Source organism: Pseudorca crassidens, chromosome 9, assembly GCF_039906515.1.
Source record: "Pseudorca crassidens isolate mPseCra1 chromosome 9, mPseCra1.hap1, whole genome shotgun sequence".
In the NCBI taxonomy this organism is placed as follows: Eukaryota; Metazoa; Chordata; class Mammalia; order Artiodactyla; family Delphinidae; genus Pseudorca; species Pseudorca crassidens.
In genome coordinates, this window is record NC_090304.1 from 43,125,241 (window position 1) to 43,142,127 (window position 16,887).

The following is a 16,887-nucleotide window of genomic DNA, read 5'->3' on the forward strand; positions in this document are numbered from 1 at the left end:
GGGATCCAGTCTCCATCTCCCATAGCCCTGATAACCACCATGTTTCCCTTCCAAAGCAGCAGTACAAGCAAAGCTCCTCCACGCTGGCCAAAGAGAGGGAGTTGAAGGGGATGTTTTCTCTCCCAGGCAGTGGCCTAGACATGGGGATGGCTTCAGGGCCACTGCAGCAAATCCATCTCTTGCACCCCTAACCAGGACACATGACCTTGCAGTTGTAATTCCTAATGCTACTCGCTCAAAATGACTGCCCAATTTTAAATCAGGTTGGTCACCAACACAGTCAATAAATGTAACGTGGATTTCAGGAAAAAAAGAATCTATGCGTCAAGAACACACGCTCTCAGGAAGCACTCAGAATCTGATTACTTTCAGTATTAAAGACATGCTCCACAACCAGCACCACATTTGTCAACAGACTGATCACTCTTACTGAAGTACAAGTCACAAAATCCAGCATCATACAACATATACGCCCCAAGGACCACGGATATCATCTACTTTACCCTCGTTTTGTACAGGGGAGAAAACTCAGACACACACCAAGGGGTAGGATTGTTCAAGTTCACTGTGGGTAGACGGCTCAAATCCAAAGCTTCTCACAATTCTTTTTCCTAGTCTGCTGCCTTTGACCCCCGAACACCAACAAGAATTCTTTCACAAATTATTTTCACAAAAAAAATTAGTTCAATCTACCATGGCTGCCACCTAAAAAGTAAAATCAATGGAAAAAAACAAAACAAAACTGGAGTTGAAAAGAATAACTCCGGCTTTGAATTATGTTCTTATTCCTAGCCCAAAAACCTGCTTCCTAAAGGGACAGCTCCTTTCCCATATTCCCAGTGAGAAATGAAAGGCATTAGTTCTTCCCACCAGCATGTCCAACACTAGGCCAGTATTTTAGATTAAAACAATCTCTGGGTAAACAAATGGGTGTTGGTACAAGGTAGAACGGCCCGAAGCCGCCTTCACTACTCCTAATAAAATCAGCTTCAAAGAAGGCTCAAAGATTAAAGTGCTTTTCTCTGCCTTTAAAATGGGGAAGTTGTATTTTTAGGTATGAAAACAAGACCCTGAAAGCAAATAGCCAGGCTGAGGAAGGGTAGCCCAGGAAAGATACAAGCACACAGAAAATCGAAGGCCCTGAAACTTTCTACCCACAGCAGCTGAGATGTTTCATCTTGAGTCCATTTCACCAGACACGAAGAAGCTTCTTTGGCTACGAAGGATCACATGAGAACATAAAACAAATACTGAAGGTTTATGTTCTCTTTCTCTCCTGTGTGTGTGACACCGACTGGCCAAGGGAGAGAGACTCGAATGCTGCAGAAAGCAAAATTTTCCTTGTTTCCATTACATCATCCAAATTGGAGAGGGGTAGGGCAGGGTGGGGGGCACAGCTGGTGGCAGCTGCACCACCATCTGCTTTCTCCTCAGCAGTGGGTGCTAGTTTGAGCTGCAGCCTCCTACGGCTCCTGATAAAGGAGGTGCGGTATTAAAGGTACAACACCCTATTATGGAAAAGCTTTCAAATTATTTAGAAATAAATCACTCCCATGATAAGTTAACAAGCTCCGCTAGGCTGCTGAGCCGGTTCTCTTTGAGTTTAGGTTATTTGTTTGCATCTCTTTAGACTCAGCCACAGTGCAAACTGTCAACTTAACGTGCCCAATTAGACAAGCAGAATGTATCTGCAACCACCTGCCATCTGCTTCCCAAAAGGTAAGCAGGCAGAAAGTACAGGTCAGCAGCTGGAAGCCTTTACAGCAGGTGCAGGGAAGGTCCTAACCCAGTGTGCAAGCCCCAGACTAGTGGGTGGGTGCTTGCTGCCACCTTTGGCATCCCCAGCCATCTGGTCAACTGGTCTCATCCTCTTGGGTGCTCTTGGAGTTTTGAGTGCACTGTGAGGGGTCCCCATGTGGAAAGGGAGACTGGTCAGAGTAGCCTGGGGGTCAGTGCCTTGTCTGGCCATTCAACTGCAAATTGGCAACAACGCAGCAAACTGGTGGTTCAAAGGTCTGATCAAGTCCCTGGGCATGTTTTATATGGCCTATACAGGGTTGTGTTTAAAAAAAAAATGCTGGCTTTTAAAAATGAGTACATATCATATATAAACATGTATCTTGCTAGATTTGGCAGCACGAGGCCCCATTTCTACGGAGCTTCAGTCAGTTATCTGGAGCTAGGCAGCAGCACTTCCCTTTGATGGGGCGTGCATTCAGAAGAATTAGTCCCCACTTTTGGTGTCTGCATATGCCACTGCAACTACCTCTGTTCCTATCTGGTCCTCGAGAGCTTTTGATATGAAGAAGAAGAAACTCCAGGGAATGATTTCCCAGAGGTCCTTTACTGACTCTCCTCTTCAGTTGAGATTCAGTCCCTTGGATGGCCAACTAAAATTGTACAAAGATCATTCAACCCAATACAAGGAATGGATCTCAGTAGAAGGCTAGCTACGTTGACCCCTTACCACAAAAGCAGGTTGCAGCATTTCAAAGGAGCATTTCAAATCACTTACCATACATCTTGCCTTCATCGGATAAGATGATTTTCCTCCTCCCACACGGTGGATAGATAGCCAAGGCTTCCTGAAAGCTCTGCTCAATGTCGGGGCTCCAGACCCCTTCTGCATCATTGTCAATGGGCTTATCTGCAGAGTCACTCATCCTTTCCATGTTTTCGGCAGGGCTCTCACTGCCGCTCCAGCTGCTGGGCTCAATTTTGGCGGTTGGATTTTCCAAGCCGAAGCCTGGAGCCTTTTCAAGAAAATAAACCTAAGAGAGAAATCAAAAGATAGTATAAGGACACGGTAACCGTCAACATACTGCTCTCGCTGCTTCTACCGCAGACTTTTCAGTCACCAGCTCTGCTTGGAGGATAACTCCTAGGAGAGAATATGGAATTCTGAGATCCAAGTGTCTTTTGTTCCTATGTATCACGTTAGGAACAGAAAGAAAACAGCAGGCAGAAGCTGGATAATCTTCACAGATGAGAGGAAATTTTCATCTGAGAACAGTACTCACTCTGAATTGCAAGTTCACAATGAATCATGCAAAATTTGCTAAGTACCTACTATCTACCAGGAGCACTTTGCTCGATGATAATCAAATCTCCAGAGCAGAACAAGTTGTTTAAAAGAAAATAAAGTAAAACAAACGGCGTCTACCTCACTGTGGCAATTAGCACGATAACTCTAAAATGTCAAACCATCCGAGAATTTGTCACTGGGATCACCAAGAAGCAAGATGGCGGCAGAATGGCAGACAGAAGGAGGGAGATTATTTTATCACAAATACTCATTCTACAAACAGCAATGCCAGCAGACCTGGACCTGCTATTCTATAGCATTTATCCGCAGGGCTTTTTACACTGTACAAGTCAGGTCATTTTGCCACTCTCAGCTTCTAGATTGTAACCCTGAAGCTGGAACCAAGTTGTCCCCAATTCCTGCCTTCCCTGCAACAACTGCAAGCGGCCAGCACATCTGAAGAAATGTTTCACACCCACATGAGGCACTTCGTCTGGTAGCCTCCTTGGAATTCCTGATCACAGGAAAACTGTGCGGGAGGCTTTCGTTTATTTTTCTGTAGCACTAAAGATTACAGAACCAAAAGAAATCTTTCTCAAAGATTTATTCTCCTTAAATTATGCATGTAACCTATGGTCATTCCAAACAAATGTCAAAGTGGCACAAACACCAATGTGAAAATGATCTAATCCAGTACCCCTTGCTGTCTGCACACTAACATATCAATATGCCTTTGTTGAAAAGGCATCAGATCATTTATTCAAAGCCTTCCCCAAAAAGGGGATAAGAATTCCTCCTGGGGATTGACTGGAAGAGGGGAGGCGCAGGGCCTGAGTATGGAGAGCTTAGTGCGACCACCATTCCACCCCCTTCCGCCGCCTCAAGTCCATGCAACATTACAACAAAGGCGGCCAGGAGGGAAGCAGATGCAGGCAGCCCTACTAGGTACCAGGCACTGCTCTGTATCCCAGGGCAGTCACCTCTGAGAGCCAGCACCTCTGAGAGCCAGCCCTTTCCTTCTCTCTCCCAACTGACCCCTCTTCCCCTGCCTTCCCCCGCTGTGTATATCTACAGATCCCAGGTGCAGAAAGTCTGAGGCACAGGAACATTACACAATAAATGGTATAACCAACGGGTGCTTTTGGCTCCGCATCCTGACAGCTCTTTAGATTTGGCAGCACCTGGATAAAGGAAACCCTCAGGTTATCTGCCTTTGAACGCTGCCACTGATCCATCTTTCAAAGAACTTGTCAGCAAAATATTTACTACTTCTTACCAACACATGTACACTGACACAGGAATTTAAAAATTGCCAAATGTTAAAGATATAAATTATGCCACAAGAAAGGGTTTTGTGACTGACCCCCAGATGAACTCTACAATGCCTGCAGTGTGGGCCTTTGAATTCTCAAATTATTACATTTTTTTTCTTGGTTGGGATCTAAGAGTCTTATAAAATCCAAGCTGAACTGCACGCTACCCTAGAGTCTAGCTCCAAAGAGGTTTATTAGAGAAATTATAAGAATATGTGTGAACTCTTTGAGCGGTGACTAGCCCTTCACCTTCTCCCTCTCCACCTTACCCCAAAACTAAACAAAACAAAACGAACAAAACCAGACACATACAAAAACACAGGCCAATTCCTCAGCTCCAGGCAGCTCACAGCAGTAAGACTTCACTCCAGAGAGCCACATTTTAAGATTAAACTGTGTCCAGCGCTCAACCACTATGGTAGAGGGATGGAATCCAGGGGACCAGGGGAACTTTATTTGACTAAAAAAAAACATTACCATATAATTGAAAGCCTCAGAGTCTCCAGACCAAAACACAACAACCCTAATTCAATAGCTGAGGTCCCCTCTGACACATCTCATTAACTGGTCAGTCTATGCATGAACATCACCAATAACAATAACAAAGAACCCACTACCTTCCCAGTATCACCTCCTTTGTACTAACATGTTGAAATTCTTCCATCTATTAGGCTAAAACCCATCTCCTGATTAACTTCTAATCATTCAGCCTTGAGGTCTATCCATGCCTTGGGGAAGCAAATCTCCCCGAAGACACCCATTTAGGTATGACCAGAGCAGCCCCCAGTCTCCTGACCATGTTCCAGACTAGACACAATTCACATCATCCCTCTTGCCCAGCCCAGTTTGTCACAACCTTCAATAAATGTCCATAAAATAAAAGTCCACTCAGAGGTGGACTTAGGATCCATAAAACTTCTAAGCTCCCACCCTCCAAGTGCTGTTCCTGAATCCCGACTCTTGATCAATTGGGTTAGGAGCTAAAATCAGGAATTTATATCTATTCTATTAAATTCCATTATTTTTAGCCTTAGCCAGTGGCTCAAAACTGGTAAGATCTTTCTGAATCATAACTGCCAAGCTTAATGTCCTCAGACACCAAACAACTTCTGAAGGTGTTACACACAGGGAGGGTGTTAGACCTGCTTTGTAGAAGTTCCAAAGAAGATTATGGCTTAACATAAGGAAAAATTTCCTGTTAGTTCAACAAGTGGTAGATGGCCTCATAAGACAGGCAGCAGAGTCTTGCAGACAACCCCTTCAAGTTACCTCTAAAGCTAAGGGTCACAACTCCTTGGTTGTTGGGGAATGCAATATTAACTAGCATCAATTGATCCATCCACTTAGGAACCACAGGCGCTGCTCTAAATGCTCACATGTTTTTATTCATTTATTACAAAGGGAAGAAGAACTCCGTGTCCAGGCTCTTGCATTTGGTGAACTGGAGCTCAGCAGGATGGAATTACCTACTCTGGACAAGGGCCAGGACACAGCCCCAGAAGCTACCAGATACATAATCCACAGACTTCTACAGGCCCTTGGTTTTACAACCCAACTGTAAGATGAGGCCTTGTATGGGCAGAGTTTCCAATCACAAGACTAGGACTGGCTGAGAAAAGCTCCCTGTACTGGATACCAAATTCCATCCCTCCGTTCCCTTCCAGCCCAGCTCAAAATCCACCTCATCCTGGAAACCATCCTTGTATCTAGTGGCTCTGAGAGAATCAGCCACACATTAGGAGCATCCTAAAAATGTGTGGAATTAGTTAACTACCACCCGATCTACCTGGCTTCTGAATGTACAATAACAAGCACCTGCTTATTACCAACAATAAGATCTAATCAAGTGATATACGCATAGAATATCTGTGCCTGCAGAGCTGATGTCCTCACCTCCTCATACATCCTTTGAGCAAGGGAGCCAACTTTCACTCACTTCAGTAAATGAAGAATATAGCATTGTGGGGCAGAGGGGGTGGAGGGGGCAGCGGGGGTTGGGGGTGGGGTGTATGGTATTAAGATTCAAACTGATCTGGATTCCAAACCTGTCTCACCCATTAGCCACGCAGCCCAGACTAAATTAGGTAATCTCTAGAGGCTCAGGTTTTAATTTATAAAATGAAAATAATAAATTAAATGCAACCCCAGTGCAGAAAAATCATTAAGTAGTGGAGGGACTCTACCCCATGGAGTTTCCATAAAGATTTAGTGAGATAATGAATGAAGGTGTTCTATCATCTGAAAAACCATGAACAGATGACGTTTTCAAGTCCATCATCTCTAGACAGTGGTATGGACCTTGTGATGCCCAAACACCTACTGATAATGGGATGGTAAAGAAATGAAGGAGCTTCCCTAATGGCTCCCTTTGGGAAATAAGTTTAAAGGATCCTCTTCCTTAAGGTCTTCAGATGCCTAAATGGAAAATTTAAATTGGTAACAAACGCCTGCACTTATAACGCACACAATCAATAGTTTTCATATTCTTCTGGGAAGTTTCGTTGAGGGGAATAACCCTAAATCTAAACGAATGCCTAAAACAAAAGAGAGAAGGGAAAATGTTGTTGGTTGAAAATGTACTATATATCACGTAGCCCCCATGTGCCTCAGTTTCCATCATTAACACTTTTCTAAAACCTCCTTTTTTCCTGAAACTCTTCCCAGCCACACTGGAATAAACTCCAAAAAGAAATGTTACCAGTGACCCAAACATTCCTGCTAATAGCCACACTGCCTAAATGAATCATTCTTTCAGGATTACCCACTTACATTTCAAGACAGGTAACATGAGCACATTGGAATGACATCTTATATGATGAACATTATACATATATATGTGTGTGTGTGTGTGTGTATATATATATATATGCATATATATATATGTATATACATACACACACACACACACACACACACACACACACACACACACACACATAGTATTCAACCAGTACATATTTTGATTTAAAAGTCTAGGGGAAGAAGGAGGTTAGATGGTCAATGCAGGTGCTTCTGACACCAACTCTATCCCAGGAACGTATGCACAAGGGGTATGACACAGGACACAGGAATCGCTGCTCCCTTTATATTAATTCCTGTGGGTCTCTCATAATGTAAGCATCTCACCCACTTACTGGTGATTTAAGAGCTCTTAAATAAAAGTATTAGTTTTAACTAACCCTCATGATTAGGGAAATGTCACTGAACGTGAGGATCTAAAAAAAAAAAATCCATAAAGCTTATTTCAGCCAATATCTTCATACTCTGTGAGGCACCAAGAAAAGAGGTGGACTGGAAGTTAGGACTCTGCCTCTACCCAAGTAACCCTGGACCACACAGTATCCGCCATGTGCCTCAGTTTCCACCGTTAACACTGAAGGAAACCAACTTCATCATTCATCACCTGTGTTTCCAAAGACTACCTATAAGAGATCTTAGATTAAGTTGGTTTGTTATCACTCCCCCCATCCACATCCCAATGTCCTTGAGGGCAAGGACTACTACAGTCACCATTATCCCCTGTGCTAGCACAGTACTTGGCATAATAAATATTCAAAGAAAGAAAAAATGAACCAACAACCAAATGATGTGAACACTCTTTGATAACAACATGACTGAACTTATCACCCAAGCTTTCCATGAGAAGGGTCAGAGTTTCAGCTCCTTTCCCATTCCTCACTCTGACTCTGGCCAAGGTTCTAATGAATAATAAAGAGCCCCAAAGGAAATCAGCAAACCAAGAAGATGTAAGAGGACAGACTTATGCCAAGCACAGTTTGGATAACCACGAGTTAGCTGTCTGATTCAACTTCTTATTTATTAATCACGATTACAGACAATCAAGAGCCCTTTGTGTTAAAGGGACAAATATGGTTTGGGTCTTCTAGGACAGGGGTCCCCAACCCCCGGGCCGCATACCAGTACCAGTCCACAGCCTGTTAGGAACTGGGCCACATAGCAGGAGGTGAGCAGCCAGCGAGAGAGCAAAGCTTCATCTGCCGCTCCCCACCGCTCCCCATCGCTCGCATTACCGCCTGAACCATCACCGCCCCACCCCGGTCCGTGGAAAAACTGTCTTCCACAAAACCGGTCCCTAATGCCGAAAAGGTTGGGGACTGCTGACCTACAGGATCGTATTTAGTAACTGCACTGCCCGCACTGGGTATTATTCCTACCTTATGAGGTCCAGAGGCCTAAATAAGTTGACTGAAGTCACATATGCTTAATAGTCATTGCTCCAGATAGAATGCACGTTCCATGGGAATACTGGACTCAAACTACATCCTCACTAGACAGTGAGTTGGAGGCTGGATTTGAAAGGGAGAGAATGTAGGCAGTGCTGAATTCTCAGCTCTGTCCACAACATGACACCATGAAGCACAGTCTAATGAATTCCTAATGAATAGTTATGATACTGACTCACCTCCCTGGGTACTTGGGAGGAATGTCAGACACTAATGACGGTTCATCGCTTTTGCATATGTAAATGGGGAGAGCTGTTATTTTCCTACCATTTCAGAGGCTAGCCAAACTTGCTAACAAGTGGCCTGAGAAATACAGGTGAGGATCTGCAGCCTTGTTTTGAAGGCAGTCTCCAGAGAGACGGAACGTCTGCTGTGCAGTCAGTATCAGCCAGTGAGCCTTAGTGTCATACACTCCAATTGCCAATAGGTTCCCTCTAATTTCAGCAGGAAGGAGCAGATAATTACACCTTCTCCTTTTCGAAAATCACTTCTCTATCAACAGGATCCATCAACAAGCCAACACCTCTTCACCAAGACCCCGATGCTGAGCACCCCATCAGAGGTCTTAGCATTACCCTCCTGAGATTCCCTGATTAATTCTCCGCTCCATCAGCTCCAAGTACTTGCCCAGGTGACAGCTCGAGAAAGGTTCTGATTGATTTCATGCCATGTGGTTCTGTATTACCAGCCTTTGAGGGAATCACCTTCCCCATCCCCTTAATGAATGTGTTAGCCATTAAGAACAGAAATTCCTGTCTCTTCCTTTCCTCTTCACCATCACCAGGCAAGCTTCATCACTGCTCTCCATCAGTAGGCTCCTTCAAAAAGACAAGGCCATACACTCAGGTCCAGGCAATCTATGCCATCTGACCATGCCAAGAGAAGACTTGCTATCAAGAACAGTGCACCTGTAAGGGGAGCGTAAGCTGGATGACATGACCTGTAGCCCAAGTCATGGATCCCTGGAAGGTGGGTTGTTTAACCTTGGGAAACATGTTTCAAAGCCAGAAACAGAAGCTTCTTTAATGCTCTAAGAGGGAAAAAAGAAAAAAATGCCACAAGAGTTAGCAGTAAGTAGCATTTCAAAAGGAACATTCCTAAGCCCTTTCCCAGGAATAACAGTCAAAGAAAACCCCCCAAACTAACTCCTCCATTCCAAAAGGTCTGTAGAGTGAACACACATTTCAAGTAGACTCACCAATCCTAACGCTTAAACAAAGAAAACAAATACCAGGAAAAAAATACTCCTTAGTCACTAAGTCATGGGTAATGTTACTTTCTTAGGTGGTGAGATTCACCATCAGCCTATCAGGATGCCTCAGAATTTTACACAACAATGAGTACAGATTAAAAATCAAAAGTAGACAGTTCATATTTCATTTTACTTTTTTTAAAATTTATTTATTTTTGGCTGTCTTCATTGCTGCGCGCAGGCTCTCCCCAGTTGCGGGGAGCGGGGCCCACTCTTCATTGCAGTGCACAGGCTTCATTGTGGTGGCTTCTCTTGTTGCGGAGCACGGGCTCTAGGCGCGCGAGCTTCGGTAGTTGTGGCACTCAGGCTCATAGTTGTGGCTCGCGGGCTCCAGAGCCAAGGCTCCGTAGTTGTGGCACGTGGGCTTAGTTGATCCACGGCATGTGGGATCCTCCCAGACCAGGGCTTGATCCTCCCAGACCAGTGTACCCTGTGCTGGCAGGTGTATTCCTAACCACTGTGCCACCAGGGAAGCCCCAGTTTTACTTTTTTTATTTTTTATTTTTGGCCACACCGTGCGGCCCGTAGGATCTTAGTTCCCCAACCAGGGATCGAACCTGTGCCCCCTAGAGTAGAAGCACGGCGTCTTAACTACTGGACCACCAGGGACATCCTGACAGTTCATATTTTAAAAGCTACCAGCACATCAGATAAACACATATGCTGCGTTTGGTCAGACCCTAAGACAAGCATTGCAAAAGAGTCCGTCTCAGCCCCAGGTCAGAAGGAATGCCAAACAAATGGGCCTCGTGCAATCAAGGTGCTGTTCCCTAGGTGGCAAGTCTGTAGGCACATGGGTGGGGAGACATGGGGTGGTGGGTTTGTTGTAAGAAGGCACCATCCTTCTTACAAAAGCTGGTGGAGACTCACTCAGTGTTACACAACTCATTGCCGGCCAGCTTAATGATGTGTTGGCTCTGGACTGACTCCCAGTCCCAGCAGCTGGGCTGCCCGGATGCAGCTCCTTTGGCCGATGCGGAATCCTAATTCTGCTGCATTAGGAGTGGCCCTCTCCACTCTACACAGAGAAACGGTCCTGGGCTGCCTTCTCCAGTTTCTATGATTTAGGATGCTTCCCCCATTCTAGCCATGCCTCCGTCTACCCTGGATTATTACACAGCATGCTGGGTGAAAGCAGCAACAGGTAAATCCAGGGCTGACTTCTGCTTGGGTCATAAGCCAATCGACAAGGAAAACTGGAAAAAGATGGCATTTGAAAGTGCTGAACTGTGAGGACCAAGCTCTGCTCAGGGTCTTCAACTGGGTACAGTGGCATTCAAATGCTCTCTAAAGACCCAATGGATCCATGAGACTATCATCATCACCGCATCAGAGAATCCAAAATTTAGGCTCCAACATGCCCAGAAGGAAAAAACTCCTCTTTCCTGCCAACTTAGGGTAACCAAGAACACAGTACACGGCGACAAATGTTGCTCCTTTCCATCCTCTCAACCATCACAAATCATGTTTACATTTTTGTGCGAGTGTTGGTCTGGCCCATCTTACTTTAAATACCCATTTCTAATGCATCTGATCATAGAGATACTGATCCCATATCATACATGAGTATTTTCTGAGTCCCAACACATGATCATCAAACTCCTTGGGAACAGAAACAGAGCTTGTGTGACCTCTAGGACCGAAGGCAGTGGCATGTAGCATTAGGACACTGGATAAAAAAGAGGGACAGACTGAACAGCAGGTAGAACTATCTGTTCCAGTCCCATAGTGATTCCACAGTTATCTGAGAGAAAGTGTATTCCAGGAGCTCCAGATAAACTGCTTTTATTGAATTATGCTTTTACGTGATACCATCAGCATACCCAGAAACATCCCATGAATTAGTCACTGGATGTACTCCAAGAAGTTGAGTATGTCCTTCATCACATTACACAGATTGCTCTTTACAAAGGTCCCAATGGAAAGTTCAATAACCAACAAAACACCACGTGTTTTTCACCTCGTGTTCACCCGACTAGGCTTCCTCACTCACTGCCAAAGAGCACTAAGCCCCACTGGCAGGCCCCTCAGACAGAGCACGGTGGTTGTATGGTTGGCAAGTTTGGTTTCATTCCCAAACCCGCTTTTTGAGGTCCCTGCCTCAATCCTCTTCTTTTTCTTCCTTCTTTCCCTGCTTCTTAATTTGTGCTCTTCTACAGCCTTGCAAGCTGCCTTAAATTCACTCTGAAACAGGACAGGGCAGAATCACGAAGGGGAAATAATTTCTGTTTTCTTTTTATTATCTGTTTCAATTCAATATGATCAAAGATTTATTGAAACCCCCCATCCCATGTCTCCCCACCCATGTGCCAGGCACTAGAGAGAGGAAATAAACATGCTCCCCTCCCTGCCCTCAAGGAGCACCCTTCCAGCAGGGAGACACAGAAGTAGGTTAATTATCCTTCAAGACTTCAAGCCACTCGTTGGGAAGCCACTCCCGCCATGTTCCTGCAGAAAGCACCTTCGCTCCCCAGGACAAATGAACCCTCTCACTCACTGCACAGGAATGATCCGTCTCTGTGGCTGTCAACCCTGGGGGTTTGTGAGATCTTTAAGGCTTAGGTCCATGCCTTTAGTCATTTTCCTGTCCTTGGCATTTAATGAAGGTCTGGCACACAGTCAGTGCTCCCCAAAAATAATGACCCAAAGGGTGCCTAAAATAATGAACCCACGGGTGAAGAAATGAATGAACAAGTGCATGAATATAATATGTCAAAAGAGGAATGAACTAAGTGCTGTTGGAGCACAGAAATAGGAGCTGATTCTGTCTCTCAGGTCAACAAGGGCCTCATGGGAGGTGATGCTTAGGCTGGTCTTGAAGTCTGAGCAGGACTTACGAGGCCAATTATGAGAAAGCTCAGGGAGGCCTGTGCAGAGATGGGTATCTGTGAAGGGGATGTGGTGAAGAAAAGACAAAGCAAGAAAACAAAAGGTAAACTGAGCCAGACCACAAGGGGCCACACACACAGCAACAAAAAGTTTGGGTTGTTTCATTCAAAGGCAACAAGAAAACGCCAGCAATATCAGGAGTATGCAAGCAACTCCTAAAGGGGGGTGTGTGTGTTAGTGTATGTGTGTATTTGGGGGGATAAAGGATGAAGAACCGGCAATTTTATAAATTTGGAATCCAAATTGTTTAATCAAAAGCATTTTCAGGGCTTCCCTGGTGGCGCAGTGGTTGAGAATCTGCCTGCCAATGCAGGGGACACGGGTTCAAGCCCCGGTCTGGGAAGATCCCACATGCCGTGGAACAACTAGGCCCGTGAGCCACAACTACTGAGCCTGCGCGTCTGGAGCCTGTGCTCCGCAACAAGAGAGGCCACGATAGTGAGAGGTCCGCGCAACGCGATGAAGAAGAGGGGCCCCCGCTTGCCACAACTAGAGAAAGCCCTCACACAAAAACAAAGACCCAACACAGCCAAAAATAAATAAATAAACCAATGAACCGACATTTAGAAAAAAGCATTTTCAGTGTGGTGTGGTCCAAAAGAGTTCTCTAGATAAATTCAAGTGTTACAGTGTGGCTCATCCCTGAAGCGTTCCAAATTTATAAAGGCCTTTTAATGCACAAAAAGACAATGACCGTTTATACAGGTGTGCTTGTTTAAACAGCCTAGAACCACAGGATTCACTCTGTTGGTGCCCAGTCACTCAGCTCTTCCAATAAATGCTCTCAGAGTTGGTCGTGGAGGGTTCCACGTATTTCCCTGGTCCCTCGCGGATAGCGCGGTCATCCTGAACCCAACGTGGGGACTAGACTGCTATGCTTACACAGTGACACATGTGTGCACATGGCCAACGTGCAAATGGCAATGAGAGCAAGTGTATCAACAAACCAAAAATGTATGACACTGCTTGTTCACAAATGTCTACCCGTTCCCAGCGTCACTGATACAACTGAGTCCCCACCCCTCCAATGAGAAACACATCTGCCATTTAATGATGATACAGGGATAGAGCAGCTGCAAAACTGGTCTTACACTGAGAGGGATGCAAATTCAGGGGCCAATTAAAGCCTCACCCTCGCCCCCATCCCTGCCCTCCAAATGGAAAACCGGTCCTTGTTTTATACCCAGTGCGACTTCAGCAGGAGAAAGAATCTTGGCAGGAAACTGGCTGAGGCAGAATAAGTATTGTTCCCCCTTAGACAATACACCAGTCATTCAAATTAACAAATATTACTTGAGCACCTACTGTGTGCACAACACCAGCTCTAAGCAGTCCATAAGCGTGTCAGGGCATGTAGTGGGGCAAGAAACCCAGGCAAAGAGAGGCATCGACAGAAAAGCTGAGGCACCCAACTCTGAAATCAGGCGAAACATCTGCTTCACTTCTGCAAGGCTCAAGGTGCTCTGAAGGAAAGCGGTATCTGGTCATGACACCCGCCACCGGACTTCTCCCTCCTCATCCCCAACGCTCCCCACCCCAGCAAATGAGGCAGTCGTATCAAGCAAAAAAGGCAAAAGGCCACAGCTTGATTCAATCAATATTTCTACACCTCCCCAGCACACGCACACACGCACAAAGGAGGAGTGAGTCTCTTTAGAAAAAAAATAATAATAAAGGGGAGAGATATGTATTTCCTTCCAGGATCTCTTCCTCCTGCAGATTCTCCTAACCCTGGTAGAGGAACAAGGAACTCCTCTCTCTAATCAAAAGGCATTTCCAATTACATTTACACCATTTCCAATTACACCTGTGAACTGCCGCTAAAGCCCTCCCCGTCTCGGACATTCACGGTGTTGATGCCTGCTCAGTCCAAACGACTAATGAGGACTTTACTTACAGGGCGAGACTTGAGAGGCTAAAAGGCCCAAAGACAAAGCAAACAAACCCAAACCCTCACAGACACACAGACCTGGCATACCAGGCACTGACACCTTCCAAGTCACGTTTCTATATTAAGGATCTGTCTCTAAAATCGCCCAAGAAAATCCAAAAAGGGTTTCCCAGGCCCTGGGTGAGGGAACCCAATCCCTCAGGCTCCCTCTGAGGGATTCTGCTCCTCAGAGAACCTCGCTGAATCAGCACCCAAAGGAGGGCCATCATCTCAGGCTTCTCCCATCCCTTCCCATGCAACTCGTCACCAAGAATGTCCACTCGGCCCCTCATCTCTCAACTGCATCCCCTCCACTCCTCTCCACCCCCACTAACTTTGCTCCCGTCTCACAGGCAGGACCTCTTCACACCTCCCTGAGGTGGGCTGTCCCCTATGTCCCCAAACACCACCACTACCAACAACCTAGTTCTGCCAGGTTCCCAACCCTGGGAAGTACATAGATGGCTTCTTAAAAATACAGATCTCAGCCCTGATGCCAGAAGTACTGAATCAGAATCTCCAGCTCATATATTTTTAGTCAGCTTCTCCTGTGCTATTCTTCAGACAGAGTCTTCCCAAAATGCAAATATGACTTTTATCCTATGCTCACTTTAAATCTTTCAGCAGAGGCCCACACCCTCCAGGACCTAACTGCATAACAGGGCACCCATGGCCTTGACCACCTGCCCCCAGCCTGCTTCTCAGGCACCTGTGCAGTCCCTCACATTCCAGCCAGAGACCACTCCAAGGTGCCCAGACACAGCAGGCTGCCTACTTCACCCCCTCAGCCACCTGGGCCCCTCTGCTCCGCTGCTTCTCTCACCAGCAATTCCATCTAATGAATGTCTACTGGTCCTTTCAAGACCAAAGCCACCAACCTCTCCTCTGGGAAGCCTTGGCAGATTCCTCCACTAGGAGAAGTCACTTCCATGTCCTCATAGCACCTCAAGCAAACTTCCAACACCATACTTGGTACGCTTCACTGTAATTTCTCTTAAGATACTGTTTCCAGCTGATCGGTAAGTCCCTTGGCATTCCTATGTTTAACGTCTCTCACTATCAGATGAATTGTTGCAACTCCAAAAATGTTTGCTAAGTGCTTTCCTTTGTGGGCACCCCTGCAATTCCAGGGAGGACACTGTGCATCTGGAGAGTCTAGATGGCCAAACAGTTAAAAATATGTGTATATAAAGAGTATATAAGACTTTAGAATCCCAGAGGTTTTAATTTTGAGTTCTCCACTTGTTAGCTGTGTCTCAGGGTGTTGTGTGTGTGTGTGTGTGTGTGCGTGCGCGTGCAGGTACAAAGCAAAATGAGAATTAACATTACATACCTGTTGAAAGATTAAACGAGATGATCCATGTAAGTATAGATGTCTCAATCCTCGGCAACCATTATATACATTACTTAATCTGTATGTTTACAGATCAGTGGGTATGTGTGCACACGTCTTGAGCTGTGCCTGACACGCTGAAGGTCCTCAAATAATTGCTGAATGAACGTACACAACTATAATTAATACCTACTTCTTATATATCTGTCATTCCTGCTATACTGCAGATTTCCAGAAGACAGGGGCTCTGTCCCATTCATTTCTGTACCTCGTCCCTACCCCAGCTTGATAAAATTGTTCGCTTTAGTTTAACATAAAATATTAATACAATCTTCGTGACTATTAAGAAACTCATCCTTGTCTAAGGAATCACAAAGACAGCCTCAGGCATACTCTAGACCAGACCCACAGAATGAAATGAAAAAAACGTAGTAGCTTAAAACCTTCCTCCAGTCTCCAAAACCCCTGACTAGCTGGCCTCTACTGGCCCCCCATCTCAAGGTAGGGCCTGTTGCCTGACAAGCCACAATCCGAGGGCTGAACTGGTGACACACACCCCTCCTCCCCAGTCTGTGGCATCCCCCAGCCCTGCTGCAGCAGCTGCTCCACCTGGGAGATCAGATCTGGAGCCTGCCTTTTCAGCTCACAGCAAGTTCACCCCCCAGGGACCTGGGGGCTGCGATTGCTGGCCAAAGTGTCAGGTTACCACAAAAATAACAGCGGGCCCACACCAGGCAGGCGTGCAGGCCAAGTGCAGGAGGGGAAAGGTGAGAAAGAGAGAACCAGGAGAAGAAAAGCAGACATTTGAGTCTGTGTCGAAGAGGAACTGGGCTTTACAAAATGTACTTTAAATTCATAAGTATACTCCTAACATCACCACTACAGCCCCTGCAATAACTCA

At 45.6% G+C, this 16,887-nt stretch overlaps 1 protein-coding gene across 12 annotated transcripts in view; it reads right to left on the minus strand.

Annotated features, from left to right (window-relative positions):
• The window catches only part of TEAD1 (TEA domain transcription factor 1), a 260,643-nt gene that overhangs the window by 174,946 nt on the left and 68,810 nt on the right, over positions 1-16,887 (minus strand). For all 12 annotated transcript variants that reach the window (XM_067749861.1, XM_067749859.1, XM_067749857.1 and 9 more), the window contains one exon: positions 2,516-2,771. In XM_067749861.1, the coding sequence (XP_067605962.1) occupies positions 2,516-2,672 (157 nt within the window). In that variant the 5' untranslated portion in view covers positions 2,673-2,771. The remainder of the gene's footprint in view (positions 1-2,515; positions 2,772-16,887) is intronic.